This window comes from Manacus candei, unplaced genomic scaffold, assembly GCF_025592945.1.
Source record: "Manacus candei isolate 608988 ecotype Guabito, Panama unplaced genomic scaffold, ASM2559294v1 h1tg000093l, whole genome shotgun sequence".
In the NCBI taxonomy this organism is placed as follows: Eukaryota; Metazoa; Chordata; class Aves; order Passeriformes; family Pipridae; genus Manacus; species Manacus candei.
Genome location: NW_026138141.1, coordinates 3,707,120 through 3,725,415, shown reverse-complemented (window position 1 = coordinate 3,725,415; position 18,296 = coordinate 3,707,120). Strand labels below are relative to the sequence as shown.

At 35.6% G+C, this 18,296-nt stretch overlaps 1 protein-coding gene across 25 annotated transcripts in view; it reads right to left on the bottom strand.

Annotated features, from left to right (window-relative positions):
• Positions 1–18,296, bottom strand: part of PTPRD (protein tyrosine phosphatase receptor type D) — a 1,149,573-nt gene that overhangs the window by 4,699 nt on the left and 1,126,578 nt on the right. For all 25 annotated transcript variants that reach the window (XM_051768182.1, XM_051768181.1, XM_051768187.1 and 22 more), the window contains 6 exons: positions 13,861–14,146; positions 13,149–13,327; positions 11,755–11,881; positions 10,680–10,805; positions 6,190–6,344; positions 2,061–2,196 (listed from right to left, as the gene is read on the bottom strand). In XM_051768182.1, coding sequence (XP_051624142.1) covers positions 2,061–2,196; positions 6,190–6,344; positions 10,680–10,805; positions 11,755–11,881; positions 13,149–13,327; positions 13,861–14,146 — 1,009 coding nt within the window. The remainder of the gene's footprint in view (positions 1–2,060; positions 2,197–6,189; positions 6,345–10,679; positions 10,806–11,754; positions 11,882–13,148; positions 13,328–13,860; positions 14,147–18,296) is intronic.

Sequence of the window (18,296 nt, the reverse complement as noted above, 5' to 3'; positions counted from 1 at the left end):
TCCCACCTCCATAAAGCAGTCCTTTTGCACAGTTATGTTATGTTGCACACTTACACTAAAATGGAACATCTGTGTCCTCATTTGCCACTCCCATTCAGGGTTTAAATGGTAAAAAAAGAAAAAAAGGAAAAAAAACATAAAAGAAATTGCTACAAAATATCAAGGACGCCTGCTTATTTATCTGATAGTGCTGTGTGTTAACCCTACATAGGTTGCACTTGTTAAGGTAATAATTAAAATTCTTGTGGAGGCCAGGAAACTAAACAGATATTTGTTTCACTGAGATGGTGTGATCACTAATTTTTCATTTCTGTTAGTTGGAATAATCGAACAGTGGCAGAATGCATTACACATATGCCTAAATTATAAGTGTATGTGTGGTCCACATGGAGTTCAAGTGCTTTGTTGAATAAGGATTAGATTTCCTGGCAGTTTATACCACTGAACAAGAGATTTGTTTTCCACAGAATCCTGAAAGAAATGAGTACACAACACTTCTGCTTGCAGCAGTGGGGATGAAGGGTGCATACAGAAATAAGTCAAAGCAGGGGGAGGGAGAAAATATTGTGGAATTGAACTCTGTCAGGTAGGCTCAAAGAAGCATAGCTGTTCTGTATACTGTAGTTATTTCTTGGAGCTAAAAATGACAGAAAGTAGTCATTTTTCATTTTGCTTATCCAGAAAAATGATGATAATGGAAAAGAAATGGAATTAACTCTTCAGTTTGGTCATAGTGATTTGCTTGGCTAACTGACAAGATTAAAAATAAGTATCTGTATTTTTCATATAAGTTTTTATGAAGTTGTCTTTTTAAAAATAGGACTACCCAGCTTCTATTGAACAAGTTTAATTTTCTTAAGGGAAATGGTAAACTCTGGGGAACCATTTTAAATTTCAGAGACTGTAATTTAAAGGCCAGTGTCAATCAAATGATACTAAATAAATGTACGACCTAAAATGTTTCCCTTCTCTTGCCCTTTTTCTTGGTTTTCCTAACCGATTGCCTCTGGCTTAGTTCAGGTCTTCTGCTCAGAAATTAAAGTATAAATTAAGCACAGCATTAACTGATAATGTTTAGACATTCTTTATAATGTGACACATGTAATCAGTTGATACTGCTTATCCCTTTATTTCTCTATGTCACTCTTGCTAGCACAGGAATTATAGTTCTGAACAAGGAATTTAACGTTATGATTTTCAGGCCAAACAGCCACTTGCTTGGTGACACAAAGTCAAGAAAAACATGAAAATAATACAGCATCAGTCTGAAAACATGATCAAACACCTAGCTCCCAGAACAACAACAACAAAATAATCAGTGGATCCACCTGCAGAAATGATTTGCCACCTTCTTTATCACTACACATTTCTGTCATGAAACAGTGCTCAAATAAAAATGGGTGATACTTCACAAACGGTTTTTCTCAACTACCATAACTTAGATTCCACTATTGAAACGATTTTTTTCTTCCCCAGTCTGCAGTAACTAGTGCTGTAACAGGAAATAAGTCCTTGCAGTACCTTTAGGGCAGAATTTAGCCTGTAGTCATATGGTCATTATATGACTTCAGATATAAATGTAAGCACATTTTATACAGTCTCAAACTGTGCATTTTTTTGTTATTGTGTAAATACTACTTGCCACTGGCTGCTGCATGAGAGGAGCCCCAAAGAGAAGATACGAGGACTTCCTGAAACAACATCTCAGCCTTGGCCAGATTGATCATCATAACTGGTCTACTCTGGCCTCCAGTTGGGAGGTCTGGAGACACACCATCTATAACGCTGCTGATGCTTTTGAGAAAGCACACAGGATCACTCTTGAGGAGAAAAGGCAATGCAGAAAGATTTGTGCCCTGCAGAATATACCACCTAAGGAGTCTTTCTGCTGTGCCTTTTGCAACTGAATGTCCCTGTCTCGTATTGGCCTTTTTAGCCACCAGCACGCTTGTAACAAGCGTGGGTAGAGCCCTTCCCAAATCTTCGTTTGCGAAGCCCAGCCATGATGTAAATACTGCTTCTTTTCCCTCACTATTGTACATGGATACTGTTTTGCTCACCTCTGTCTGTACCATGGCTGGCCGCTGTGTCCGTAACATTTTGACAGTCTGGAAGATGTCTACAACACCTTCATATCTCATTCTTTCTAATACAATGCTCAGGGTTATGAATACTCCAGTCCTTCCAACACCCGCACTGTTGCAATAAAGGAAAAAAATAAAAGGAAAAAATGGATGTTAATTTACAGTTAATGCTGAAAGAATTGGTTGACAAATTATCTGTGGTTACAACACACCATATGTGCACAAATTTCTATATGGTGAAAGGCTCACTAAGCAAAATTCCACTGCAAATTACCACATTGCATTCAAAAGAATAACTGCACTCAAGCAAATTTTATGTGCTACTAAGTATGTCTGACTCTTCAGTCTTCCTTGCAAAGTGACTTGGTTTTTCATCCAGACACACAATAATCAGTGCCTGCTGAAGTAAATGAGAACATTTGTTACCAATAACATACATTGGAAGTGACAAAAGAAAAAGAAGCCAAAATGCATTTTACTGCTTGCTTTACTTTAGCTTGTTCATGTATATACCTTATTTTGCACATTTTCAGTGTGTTATTTTACCTTCTACTTCGAGTTAGAAATAGTGGATGTTCAATTAATATCGAACTTTTGCATGCACACTCCAACTTAAGGGATACACAAAAATCTCAAGACAGCTTTTATTCAAGTCTGGCAGTTGATCTTTGCTTTCCAATGCTGATATTCAGATGCTATGTCTGTCTTTATCAGTCTTATTTATCTTCTTTGAACATATATGGCTTGTTTGATCTCTGTTCTGTCTTGAGTTTCTGCTATTAGCTTCAATCCTCAAGAAGTGATGAAAATTCTTGTAATCAATAGAGGCAATAGCTGTCAGATTTTAAAATTAAATAATCACTTATTCATAAAGATTACCCTTGGTCAAAGTGACAGGTAACTGCAGAGAAAAAAAAGATTTTCCAAGTCTGAACTTCTGTGTGTGAAAATTAAGCACTCTGTCATCTTGCTTTTGATATCAATAATTTCACAAGGTTTTCTCCAGGCAGACAAACTTGGGAAGCTGAATATTTATGAGACCTATTCACCAGACAGGAGAGTGGAAGAACATGAACAGAAGGTAAAACCTGAAGAACTCTGAATGTTCATATGAACTATAACAGAGAACCAGTGAATTCACAAAACTAGTGTGGAATGTCCAAATTAACAGTATTTTAGTGTTTGGCCTAGATTAGTGTACTTTTAGGGCTAATAAACATATGTGATTGGATTTATCAATTTTGCATAGCCTGTGCGCCTTCAAATTGCTGAAGCCAAAGGATAACTGACACAACACTTGAGAAAATATCATGCTGTCATTGCTGATTACCTGTACGGGATGACAGCAGGCCTGGACATCTAAAGCAATTGCAGTGTAAGCTCTCCTTTCCCTCATGAGGTAAATTAGAAAGATAATATTTAAGAAACATTCTGAAATATCCTGGAAAAACGTCGTTGGAACCTGCTTGGACTTTACAGAGCTGATGACAGCATGATCTAAACCAAGTAGCCCAGAATGAATAAATCAGCAGAATGAAGGCAGATTACTATTTTATTTTCTCCTTGTTCCTGCTCCTGCTCCACTATTTAAAAACATCCAACAAAAAAAGTATGATTTTCTTAATTGGTGAGAGGACTTCTGGCCTCACATATTAGAAAAGTCTTCATTATTTGAAAAAAATGACTCAGAACTCTTGAGTTAACAAAAGGAAGGAATTTATTTTTTGTCTTGTGTTCTTAAGAAATTCACAAGTATCTGGAGATGCCACTTAACAGGGAAGAGAGACTAATATGGAAAGATCTCAGTGCCTGCAAATGTTACTCAGCCTAGAGGCTGGTGCAAAACTAGTTATCAAGTGTGATGTTTTCAGAAAAGCCTGTAGGAAACTGATCCTGTTCCCCTGAGACTGGCCAGCATATTTTAACACGGCAACAGTTCCTATCAAAAAATGCTTAGGATTTCTAAAGAGTGAAGGCACTACTTCATGATGCAGTATGGTTACAGAAGTTCAAACAGTTAGAAACCAAAGTTAGGATGCTTTAATTAGGCATGAGAAAGTATCAATATTTTTGTAAGGGAGAAGAGATTGTTACTACAAATACATCTTGAATGCATTCTGAGAAAACTTGGTCTTCCTCACTGTCCAGCTAAAACCTGGAATAAGATGACTATAAATATGTAATATTGGTTGAAGTGAAAATTTTGCTTAAAGGTGAACAATCCTTTGCTCTCTCAAATATTTTTAATTATCTGCCTAATAAGGTTGGAAATTTTTAAATTCAACACTCTGACCTAGTTGTAAAAACACCAGGGAAGGGAAAAATTTAAAATTGTGAGTGGAATAGGTTTACTGCGTAGCAGAGAAAGCAAGCTTGTGAAAACTACAGAGGGAAGAAAATCAAAAGGAAGTGGCACTAGCAGAGTTTTACTTCACTTTAAAACTCATCATGGTACAAACTGGAGGCATTATTACAGTAATTATACCAAGACTAGGAAAGTGCAGTTGTCCAGGATCTTGTACTTCCTGAAAGAAACAAATAAACTTACTAGTTTGCTAGGGACAGCTCCTACTTATGTAAGTTGACTAACACTGACAGTGATGATCAGCATTATCACTCCCTAAATTGTCATTACAATGATGATAAAGACATTAAAGACCAAGCCCTGGATAGTTACACCAGAATTGACTGTTTCTACCAAAGTCAATGGTATGAATCTCCATAATTTTAGCATGAAAGATCCTATCCATTTGGAAGGCCTATATAACATACTGCAAACAGTATTCATTGCAGTCACAAGCGGACAAGTTTGCATGGTACAAAGAACTTAGAAAGCATCACTTTGCTTTCTTATCTGCATAAAGGCATAAATATTGCTTATTATTCCTGTGCTTTCAAAACTAATTAATATTGTATTCTTATCAGGATTGTCCTTCATTTTCCCCTGCCAAATGAATCCCAACCACTGCTCTGCAATGCTATTCTCCTAGCAGTCCATAAAAAATTTTAGGCACTTAAAAAAAGTAGGATTCGAGTAGTCCAATACATTTATTATGTCAGTCTTTCCCCTTCATGATTAGGGGATCATGAAGAACTCAACTTCTAGTTGCTCCCGACTTTGGAAGGATGAGAATCTCTCTCCCTCTGTACATTCATAGACTCTAGAAAACTCATTTGCTTTGTCTTTACGCTAGTATTGGGGCATTACTTGGCTTGCAGTAAGGACCTGGAACTTGCATCAGTATTTTGTATCTCTGTTATATAAATAATAATATTTAATCTCCCCAAAATAATTTCATATTACAAAAATGACTATCTAAAATCCTAATGGAATTTATAGAAAACAATTTATTAAATAAGAGATAAAGGACAAAGATATTATTTTTGTCCATCTGCTATGGAGTCTAGAGAGAGTCTTTCTTACTGTAAAGAAAATAAATAAAAAATACAAGAATATTAAAAAGCCCTGCAAGCTGTTTTCATCTGCATATCAACTGTAAAGGAATTGAGGGAAGTCATCGCATCAAAAAATGAGCATTAGGTTCTGAAGTTAGAACTCATCAACCCAAACCTCAATGATTTTTTGACAGGCAAAGTTTCTAAACACCACTTTCTATTCCATTCCCTTTCTTGATATAGCTACCACTTTTAATTGTCTCATCTTGATAGCTACTAATGTGCTACTGAGGTGTAACTAGCTTGATTGCGGGTAATAATCCCCATGAAAGTAACAGCCTCGCTTTTAATTTCCAGTGGAAAAAATATCAGGTATAGCAGCCTGTGATAAGGCTCTTCCTATGCCTTCTGTGTGCAGCATTGACCAGATTGCTTTTACACTGCATTAGAGACATTTATAAGTGAAGAAAAAATCATGGGCTTCCACATATTTCTGAAAAACATTTCTGTGCAAACGGAATATCACAGAGCAGTTCCCATTTTGTAAAGCACTTCATTGTGTTCCTTTTTAGATCTTCTATTTGAATACGTTTTCTGATAGTTCACCTCTGAAATTCTTTTTAAATATATACCTTTGTCAAATTCAGCAATCATGTTTAGAAAAAAACCAAATCTGCATATCAGTTCTTTTTAGGCTTTGTTTACTTACCTGCAATGAACAGAAATTGGTCCATCCTGACCAAATTGCTCTTTTGTTTTATGCACTTGGCCTATGAAGTCAATAAATCCTTCTCCAGACTTTGGCACTCCTTGCTCTGGCCAGTCAGTGAACTGGAACTGCCTCACTGTTCGGGACTGGCCATCCTTTAACAAAAGACACAAATAATGTATCACTACAGGATATTGCAGTCAGTCAGCTTGAAGTCAGTCAGCCAATAATCATAAAGACAATCACAAAGCAAGGACATTGAGAGAAGCTGGGGAATGGCTAAGATCAGACTTATGAAAATTCTTTCAATTGCAGTACTGGATGGAGCTTTTGTAGACACTGGCCTGGATGTGTAGTTTCATTAACGGCATTGCATGGATTCCCTTCTCCACTGCATAGGAGAGTTGTCTGACAGTCTGTGTAAAAAGTGTGTCTGAGGCTAAAGGCAAAAAAACCCCACCAGGTTATATGACTTTTCTGGTAAGTTATGTTTTGATTCCAGAAGACTGCCAATTCCTTTAAATACAAATCAAGAAGAATAAGGTCATCCAATCTGACTTTCCATTTCCTAGATGGCAGGAATATCTTTACTGATAACACTTGTTTAATCATTGCCCTCCTTGCATATGGTATTTTAACAGTATGCTGCTTTCTATGATGTGGACATTTCGCCTGAAAGAAGACTGGTCGAAACAAGCCGGTTGTTGAATAAACTAAAAATTTCCCTTCAGTAATTGTTAATTTAATTCACCAAACAGCTTGGAGTCAGTTAAAATTGAGAAGAAGGGCTTACTTTTTCAAAACAAGCCATCTGAAGCTCTTCATTCCCTGTGGTTAGGAATACCATTGTTTAAAACTGCAGAATACTGCAGCATGGTTATTTTTTATAACAGGGCCACTGGAATTATTAAGCGCTGACTCCTGCTGTATGTCTATTCAATGTGTAAAAAGTAAGGACACAGAAAAAATGCAATACAAATGGATAAAGTAAATTTGTTCTGCATTTTCAAACACTGTGCATGATGATTTTGACACTGTCAATCTGTACAGCTGAAATACTTAACAGCATGGGTATATGGGCTATGGATGTTAACTGGTGCCTCTGGACATCATGTTTCCTAAGCATTCACCCTGCCATGTCTTCAAAATGGTCTTCTATTAAGTGAAACTCATGAAAAATTGAAATCATTACTGGAGATTCCCCCCCAAAAGCAACAAGTTATGCTGGAGGCAAGAACAATCTTTCTCTTTTTTTCTCTCTACCACAAACACTCAGCTATTACAGATCTTTGAAATGAAATAGAAGGGATTTTAAAAATAACCAAAAGAAAATCCAATAGTTTGCTTCTATGTTTCCTCTGGTATTGTGGGTGTTTGCCTCCTATGTCTCAGATGAATAAGGAAAACAGAAAAAGCATGTGTGTGCCAGGCACTGCTCCGTGAGAGGACACACATACTGCCTACTTCCACTAGACCACTGTGACAATTCAGTAGTCTACTTCTGTGGTATGCCTTTCACCAAATAAAAAAAAATGAAATGTTTAAAAACATTCACCCAATTTGATTTCTTGTGGTCATCAACAAAAAGAACAAATATTTCCTTCTAAAATAGCATTTTCTTAATATAAACTTCTCTAATCATGGTCTCTGTGATCCCATTTTCCTCCATGAACAAATAATGAAATTACATCCTTCAGATAGCCTTAGGTACATGACATCAATTAATCAGGAAGACATAGCAATAGGTTGATTCCCTACAAAATAACCTTTCATTCTTCTAAAGTAAAGAAAGAAAACCTGAAATTTTACTTACTTGCAACAAGTTGGTTACAGAGATGGGACTCTTCAGCAATTTCACACCCTGATAGGATTTATACTATACCAACAGTAACTTTTTTGGGGTAGAAAAGACACCACCTTACTTAAGTCCAATCTGTCATTGCAAAGACCACACATTACTATTTGATAAATAGATTTAATGGCAAATATTTGGGTTTTGTGTGTGTCTAAATCAACTGTATTGGTATGCTTCATGATTTTAGTCACTCAATATTCCAATAGAAGTCTGTGAAATGACAATAACTTCTGTTATTTAAAGTATTTTAATGAGCAGAGAAGTAAAGTTATTTAGTCTATGTCTATAGCTTTAAAGCACATTGGGAACTGATCTACAATTTCTTACAGTACCCTCTGCTACTGACATTATAAACAGTGCTGATTTCTTTTAATGAGATTTTTGCCAACAGCAGTCCAAATACAAATGCCAAATTTTATTAAAATCTTTACTTTCAAATATTGTGACAGTTTACACAGTTAGTTATCAAAATAAGTACTTTCAGATACCTATGTGGCTTTTAATGTATAATCCTATTGATTGGCTGACCGTTTGGATTTCTTCTTGCTCCTCACAGGGGAGCATTGTCTTTTGATTAGGCTGTAGAATTTTTAACACTCTCTTACAGCCACCACTAATAGTTTGGCTTTAAATGAGACTGGCCCACCATATTGACCTCTCCAGTTTACAGAGAAAGTGAGTACAAAGCAGTTAGAAGCAGTAGATTGAAACAGTTACAGAGGTCAATTTCACTGTACAACAATTCATAGTTCAGTTTCAGAAATAACAGGGAATTCCACACCAAACACTTGCTGCTGGCACCTGCAAAGGCAACATGCCTCATTTTTTGTCTGTATGGAATTATTGGTCAGCTTCGCTCTGCCAGAGCATGGATGGTATTCTAACAGTATGGATGCACTTGGAGATGAAAGGGAGAGAGGATGATTACAACCACTGCAGCATCTACTCTTCTTTGAATGCAACAATTTAGTCAGATGATCTCAATTACTGGGTGTGACAGCCACAAAAGCCAAACTATGGGAAGAATATAATGTACATTTTAGTAAGTAGTTCCCATTTCTTCTGGTAAAGGAGCTACATTTTCCCAGCACATCTAGAAAATTTAGGATGGTACTGTCAGCTCACTGATGACTTTAACAAAACTTTTTGAATTTGAGGAGCAACAATATGTGACAGTAAAATGTCACAATAGGACTGTCAAAGTGCACATATGCTTGACGTTTTAAAAAGAGTTGCATTAATATCAGGTAAAAAAAAATAAAACTAGTTCTGGTAAATTTAGTTATTTGACCCTTTCAGACTTTTTACTGGCTTGATAGTTGTAAGTAAACAGACGTTCTTAAATATCCTACTTCAATATAAACTCTTGAAAAAACTATTTGGAAATATATTCTGTTTGCACTTCCAACTACAACTGTGGTTTTTTGTTATAACCATTATTTTGGGATCAGAGCTTGGCAAACTATGTCACAAAATACCTCTTCCAGCATGAGACAGAACAGATTTTTAATAGGTGATCTATGAAAACTATCAGCATATTTGTAGTGAAATTGGCTTTTACTATCCCTGCTTACAAGTGTGCTTAAAGACTGATGCTGGAAGACTGTTCTCCACTTTTGTGGTTCTTCACAAATAGGTTAGCAAAGCTATGAGTCATAGCTAGATCCTTACTAGATTTCAAACAGAATGAAAATCAGATCCAGAGTGTCTACAGTTTCTGTACAAAAAAACTACACCTAAATCTCATTTGCCAAATAAAAAGGTTCATATGCTGACTTGGTTAATGACAATACTATCCAGTTTTACTTGATGCTTAGATTAAAAGCAGCAGTCTCTCTAACTATGAGAATGTCTAATATTTTGGATGCTGACTGGCAACTCTTGAGTAGTCACTCATGCTATTCCTGGACAGTACATCCTGCTATTTTGATTTCCTACAGAAATGGAGGCTGATAGTGTGTTTTCCTGCCATGCAGACTAAAGTGCTAGAAATGAAAAGTCTGAGAAATGCCAAACATACATTAAAAGTTTATGTATATTTAATCTTATATCAGTGCTCAGTTTTGGACTCAGGAATTCAGATAAGAAATGCAGTATTAAAATGAGGATGCTAGGGTCACAGCTGCATGCATCTACTTTGCAGATAAACTAGAGTGCTGAAAATAAAATTATAATGTGCAAAGCTTGTCAAGCTTTTCTTATGAATGTCATTTGCTCTGCAGTTTTAAATCTCAATGTATTAACCTTCATACTCACTCAGCTTAGAGGATGGTGCAAAACAACGTATTTACTGCTGTAAGTAGCAGAAACTGTCCTCAGAAATCATCAATTGGGAAATCAGGAAAAAAAGGAAAATGGTTCTCAAATCATCTAATGTATTTTGGCACAAACAGTTGTTCAGAACTTTTCAAAGTTGTGCTGTCCAGATGCTAGATCTGAGTGAAGTCAATTGTTCCTACAGAAAGATCCCATTCATTAATAATAACTTTACCTGCTTTTTTGTTATTGCCTGTAGAAAGTACAAGGGTTTTTTTAATAATAATAAAATTTAAAAAAAAAAAAGATATAGGGAAAGAAAAAAATGGACCTTTTCTTTCAAACTTCTGGGAACAAGTGTAATGCTATGTCAACTTACCCTTGCATCTGTAACCTTGAATTCCCTCAGAATATACTGTGGCATGTTGTACTCTGCCATTGGATCTACCACAAAATACTGATATCTGGCTGAGCGCTCTGCAGGCCAGTATTGGTGGCATTTTTCCTACAAAATGACAAAGTATAATACATTTCCTGTTACTTGAGAGCACTACCATAAGTCGGTATAAACCTTTTCTTACTCAGTTAAGTGTAATGTTCATGATAAGTGCCATTAGTGAGAGGAACATGAGATGCTCATGTTGGTGAGAACATTAAATTTCATATGTAGAGTAAAAGCTTATCTTTAATATGAGATTGCAGAGGTGTTCTCTCTGGTCACTGTGTTAGCTGAACTTGTTTACACTTCTGCTCAGTTTCATCATCTATCAGTGAGAAGAGCTATGCATAGTCTAATTTTCAACATACATTTTTTTCCTTGATTTAAATCTTGAGACCACCTTCAGCTTTCTTTCTTTTTTCTTGTTGAAGCAAGCTGCCCCAGCCTCAGTCAAGACTCTATCTCTGCATCCACTAGCCATGTCCTGAATAATCTCTATTCCCTCATATACATGGCCTAACTCAGATTTTACTTATTACATGCCAGCTTTATCTTGATGTAATCCTGTCCAAATAGTAAACTGCTTGCCTCTTTCCAGTACACAGAGTGTCAATGGAATCAATTTAGAACTCTAAACTGGGTGCTGAAACTTTACCATTCAGCACAGAACATGCTTTCTTTTAACACTGTTACAAGGAGACCATGCAAAAGTTTCCAAATAAGAAATAATCTTTCTTTTTCAGTAGACAGTTTTCTTTGTATGCTTCGGAATATCAGCATGCAGACTCAGTTGCTGAATCTCATTGTGTCCCACAACAAAATCCTATGTCTAGTTTGTCTATTGCAACACATCAATAGATTGGAAAACCTTATAGCTAGTGACCAACAAGGCCACTGATATTTCAGCAGAAGGAACCTAAATTTTCTTTTTTGGACACTACTAACAATGAAATATTTTAATAAAAGGAACTGCTATAATCAACATCTTAGTAAAGGAATTTAGAGCAGTACTTACTCTGCCCATTTCTCGTAGCTTAGTGAGCATGACCACAATTGTAGAATTATGCTCCCAGAGCATTCTCCAGAAGTCTTCAGTTGTTTCTGCTAAAGGACCCTGTGTAGCTATGTAAGCTTTTTGTTGTCTGTGTTGAAAAAAAGTAAATTAATAATAATATTTTAATGAAAAAATAAATTGATACCCATGTCCTCTGTTTTTATGTAAGAATTATCTAGGGCAAAAATGTATATAGTATTAATAACAAGCACATTAAAGCCTTATTATGATTGTTTAAGCAAACTACGGATTTTTATTTTTAGAACTTTGAGAGGAAAATTACTCTGTTAATATTATGATGTATGTCTTTATCATTATTATTTAAATTTTAATGCAACTCTAATTGCTCAATTTGGTGTGCTGTAAAAAGCACTTAAGAAACACTTAGTCATGCTGGTTCATTTTGCAGAAATAACTGTCTAACAATCTATTAAGTTTAGGAATTACAGGATCAGGCAGTTTCTTTATTAACTCCTCTTCAACAATCTGATGCCTCCAGCACAAGTAAGGCAGGAAGAAAATTTGGGAATGGAGTGTACTATCTTTCCAGGCCTTAATATCCTACCAGTGGAAGCTACTACCAAGCTGCTAAAACCCCCAGGATCAGCAGCTTTATGAGATGATGACCAGTTCTTGTTCTCACTTCTTTCAATCAACAGAAACACCTCTGTGGGTGATAGTGGGTGATTGGTTGTTTACAGTTATGAACAGAGGCTCAGAAAATGATTTCTGTGGATAGGATACTTAGGTACACCTAAACTGCCTTAGGGAAACTATACCACTTCTCCTTTATGCCTTCTTCTACCAGCTGCTTGAGTCAGAGGAGGGCATATTGCTCTAAGTTGCCATGAAGATGCTGATGGGCAACACAACTGCTTGTGCATAAAATGCTCTTGGTGGTTAGGTCAAGTCTTGGCCAGTGTTACAAGATCATAGGTTATAACCTTGATACACAGACTCTATCTCCTGTATGTTATTTCTATGTATCGTTTTAAGCAGAATAATTGTGACGAAACAGAGGTTCCAAATCATGAATGTGCTTAAAATCTCAGTATCTTTCAGTATGTAAAGCATACTGGGAGTTCTCTGTGGCTTAAAGATAGGTAAAAATATTATGTTTAAGATTCTATGTAATTTACAGAATTTTTCTGTATTGCATGGGGTAAAAATCTGGACCTTTTATTAAAATTGTAAAAAACACCCAATCAAACATGGCAGGCACAGATAATAATAAACACTAATTTTCAATATTATACTAATTTTCAATATTAAGCTTTGTTATTTTCGATATCATTACATAAACAATTCTGTAAACTTTTAAAACAGTCCATACGAGAACACATCACTGTTAGTACCTGTATCCATCAATGAAACTGGCATTAATATAATCAGAGCCTTCTACTCCTCGGATAGGCTGCAAGCATACCCTTGTGGACTCATATGGCATAATATTGACAAGGCGATTTTTGAATTTATTACATGGAAGATTGGCACTGATGAATCTTGAAGTGTGAGCCTTAGAGCTAGCAAGACGCTGTTGAAAACAAATTAAAAGAATAAGGCTGGGTATAACAAAACAAATGACACTATCAGGTATTATAATCCCTGCTCATTATCCATTAATGAATAATTTCAATTTCAGTTGCTTACTTTTCCATATTCTACTGCATTATCTAAATATTTGTAAAGCTTCTTTCAACAGCTTATACAAGTTTGTGTCTGCTCCATTTATGCATAAGGACAAATTCCACCATTAAACCTCTATGCAAACACACGTTTCAAACTATAATAATAATAAAGGAACAGCAGGGTTAAATCACCCTCATTGAATGGTTCTTGTCTGGACACCCATTGAAGATAGAATTGTATGTTTCAGAAAGAACACTTCTTAATTTAAAATTTTAGTCTGCCAATGTCTTTATCATTTTATTATATTCCTGGATATATATTTTGACTATTTTTTTAACATATTAACTAATAAATCTTTTTATATATTACTGGAAACAACTGGTGGAGAACAGAGCAGCTTTAGGTGTTTTGGTTACCCGCAGCATAGAATCCCAGTACCTTAAATTCCAGTTCCATTCCTGTGACATTCTCGCCTGTTTCTATCTGTGTCAGCTTCTGGATATACGCATACAGGTTTCTGGCTGGCACTTCGGTATTTCCACATGTCACTGCTTCCAGCAGTGCATCGTGAATAAAGATGTATTGGTCCTCAGTTTGAACCATGTAATTCCTCTGTGCTCTCATTAGAGTTACGTGGCCATAAATATCTACAGTCTTTTCATGCTTTATTCGCTCTAACATGGCATCTATCACAATGAAGCAGCCAGTCCTGCCGACTCCAGCACTAAAAGAAATGAACACCGGAGAGAGAACATGAAGGACTTTTTCATTCACTGTGCTTATTTTCATGTCATTCAAGTTTTAAAGTTTTGTAACACTGATTTGAACTGCACATTTTTCTGAATATGAACATAAGATTTTATGAAAGACATTGGTGCCCTGAAACAAGTAAACTCCTTAAACGTCCATTGCAAGCAATTGAGAACGTGGAATGCTTTTATATGAGATCTTTGCACGCTGTGGTTTCAGGCTTAACTCTAATAGAAACAGAACACATTCCAACATGTTCTAAAAATATATATTTTATAAAATATAAATTTCCAATTCTTAGTAATGGAAATTACTGGAGATGATGAATGCTCTAAGAATTCAAACTTTGTCTGTAGAATGATTTCTAACTCACTAAACATGCTATTCTGTTTACAGAGGTGAATTTATTGGCAAAGAATAATGTTACAGAAAATGAGTCATATATATTTCCATCATGCTTTGGAGGTAAACTTTCTACCCCTCTCCCAACTCTGCCAATGGGGCTCCTATTAACACTGTTTGTTCTGTCCTCTGCCCTTTCATTTAGCCAGGACATACTGCTAGACTTTGCAATGCAGACTCTCGACTACACAGTTGTGCTAGCCATAGGCTGGTGAAATCCACCGGCTGTTTGGACACCAACTGTTCTGAATCAAATCAGATCGTCTTTTGGCAGCCATGTGTTAAGACTGAACTTAAGAAGTTTTGCTTCAACTACTTCCATGCATGTAACTATACAAAACACAAGTGTTGAGTGTAATGGGCTTTGCATATTTGTTTTCTCTCCAGGATTACATCATGCCTGTAAGAATGAATGATAGTTTCAGGTCTCCTAAATGCTTAACTGTTTTCAGCTAGTGACATGAAATGCAGTATGTAGTATAGTAAGCAACAGTTTATAAACCTCCAAGATACTGATATTAGCTAAGATAAGGATATTTAAGAACACCACAAACTGCAATTTTTTTAAAAGAAATAGAAACAAAAATAACTACAACTCGGCTTCTTGAGGACAATTATATAAAACCCAAAACTTCTCACATATTTTCTTGAGCTATTAAATATCTTAAGTCCATCCTGAAATTGATAAGCAAGGTTAAACATTTATTTCTTGCATGACACCTTAAGAATCTTTACCAGCTACCAGCTAGCTGCATTTACTTACAACTAAATCAGAAATAAGTACAGAACAGAAAGATATTTTATCTCACACAAGATAAGTTTTGTTTCTCAAATTGCCTATTTGTATATTGTTAATCATGTATTCCTACCACCAGCTAGCCTTCCAAGAAGCAGATTCCCTTCAAACAGCTGAAGACTTTTGCTAGCTGACCAAATGCATCAATGTCAGCTTTCTTACCTGCCACTCCAACAAGTATTAATCAATATTCTGTGTTTAAGAAAACTTACCAATCAATGACATTCATAAATGGGAGTTGTAGAGATGGAAAATACAAAGAGAAATAAAATGATGGCTATCCTAAACAGTAGTTAATTTACTTGTATAATTAAAGCTCTGCATTCCAGGAAAAATTGATGGCATTAACATTGCTAATATTCAGGACGAAAACCTCAAAAAGCTGTTGCACTATTCCTTTGGGTTTTTTCCTTATAATGGCAATGAAATCAACACAAGTAATATACGTTTGTATGTCAGATTGGTTAATATCAAGTTTTAAATAATTATTTAAATGACTACTCTTCACATTCAGTTTTTATCAGCATAACAAGTGCTGGCCAAGTGAGAAATATGAAGGTTTGACAGTGCAGATGTTCTCAGTAAAATCTCGATTATGGTTCTTTTTCCTATCATGTATTAATGAACTGCTGTTCCAGAACCATGTTTATAACAGGATATGCCATTTTCCAGATGAAACATTAAAAAGTTGACTGATACCTGCAGACCCCAACTGCAAAAGTCCACCCAATAAAAGGTTTGTACCTTCAGTTGGAAAAGGCAATTTTCAGTTCTTCTTTTCATGTCTTGTATTATCATTTATATATTTATTTTTCCAATAAGCAAACTCAAACAGGAATACTTATTAACATAGTCCAGCACAGAAGATATTTTCTAGTTTACAGGTCTATGCAGTGTTTGTAACAATCATGACACCAGATCCAAACACATTACTGTGCAGTAATTTCATGATCAGGATAGAGGGGCTGACACCCTACATTTATTAAGGCATTTGGCTTCAGTGGGTTCCTGACACACTTATCTCTGGATCATTTTATCCAGTAAGATATTTTACTATTTTAAGGCATTCAGGACACTCCAATTCTGCCTGTTATAAATGAGCTGTGTGTCTACCAGACTACCCTTTCCACATAAAAATGGAACCAAGGCCATGAAGATTTCAACTTTTCCTCTTTGAAACATGCCTTCCCAATACCTTCTAACTCTAAATTACAATAGCTCATTATATAAAAGCAAGAAACTATCATATCTTTATCCCCTGTTTCTCCTTCTCTTCTATCACACAGACTTCTTAATATAGTGTGATAACACTGCTGGGAAGCCATGCAGTTTGAATTCTCACTAATAAATTACTGAAACATAAAAAAAAAAAAAAAAAAAAAATCCTTGTGTACTGTCTGCTAACCATGATAATTCAGCTAATAAGAATCATTTCACAAATTAATTCCACCTTTGTTATTGACTTTCTTGCCCTTTTGGTTTGCCTCTTCTGGTGTTACTGTCAAACTTAGAATTTTAAAAAATAACCTGTCATTTCAGCTAGTGAAAGGTATGGTTGTGTTTGTAAGCTGAAAACCTAAGGAATCTATTACTAGGAAACTGTTATTGCTTAAAATATTGTCATTTACATTATTGTAACATTTGTTTTCAATTTCTAAAAACATGACTGACTCAGTCCCATGAGCTGAAACATGCTTAATGTCCTGTGATGCAATACAGCTACAATTCACGAAAAGAAAAATGAAGAGGCATAAGGGGGCCATTCTGCATTAAAATCACTGTATGGATGTGTTAAAGGTTGGCTTTTGTGATTAATTTGTAGCTGTTTAAATGATGACCCTTTACTGATATTTCAGTGGTTTGGCAAAAGAAGGCAGTGTAATTACCAATATTCACAGATCATTTAATTGGAAGCAAAGACAGTAAAATGTGGACCAAAAATCATGTAGGACATTTTTGACTCATATCAGGGGAAAATTTTATTGAATATTACTGTTTCAGATTGAATGAAGCCTGCATTTTTAAACTGAAAGTACCTAAAACTGCTTGTGATATGGGAAATATATAAAAAGCATGGATTTTTTTATGGAACTTCATGTGATTAATTAGATTCCAACCCTTCAGAAATTCTGTAGTAGTTCTGACAAGAGCAATATTTAGATTATTTTTCCCTTTTCCTGTTAAGAAATTAGAACAGAATTGAAAATCACCCCTCTGACCAGGAAGCAGCAAAAAAAGCCCCTTGTGAAGCCACTGAACATCCTTTTGAAAAGATAAATCTGACTGATATACCATAAAGATCTCTGTAAAGAGGTAAATTTAAATTTCACTTTAGAATAGACACTGGACTGCTTCAAGAATTCTGGTAATGGCTTATAAGAGACCTTTGAGAACTGATCTGCAAGTGCACAGTGACTTTTTTTCTTCTCACTGTGGTTATGGTCAGATACCAGCCAACAAGGATAGTATACAGAACCTTCTTAGATGTAATGCTTTGCCAAACACAAGACTTCATCCCATATTTTCTTCATCCCTATGCTTTGCATGGAGACAACCACATTTGTCACTGTCACATACAAAACTTTTTAAAATGAACATGGAAAAATAGAATGAAAAAATCAGGAAACAGGAAAATACTTTGCTACAAGCAGATAAAGTTCAGTCTAGAACTCACCCTAGTTTTCTTAGATAGTGGGCAAAAGCATGGGTGGGTCACAAATCAAAAGTCAGCCTTAGATCTTTCTTCCTTTACTGAGTTTTATGATGATTTTTCCTTACACTCTTTACATTCTCAGAATTCTTATATTCTTCAAATACAACTGCCCCAGATTTAAGCCCAATTTTTTTGTAATATGCAATTGCAAAAGCATAATAATATTCAGAAAGTAAATTTGTTCTTCATCTAATCCTGAGTTCAGCTCTGGAG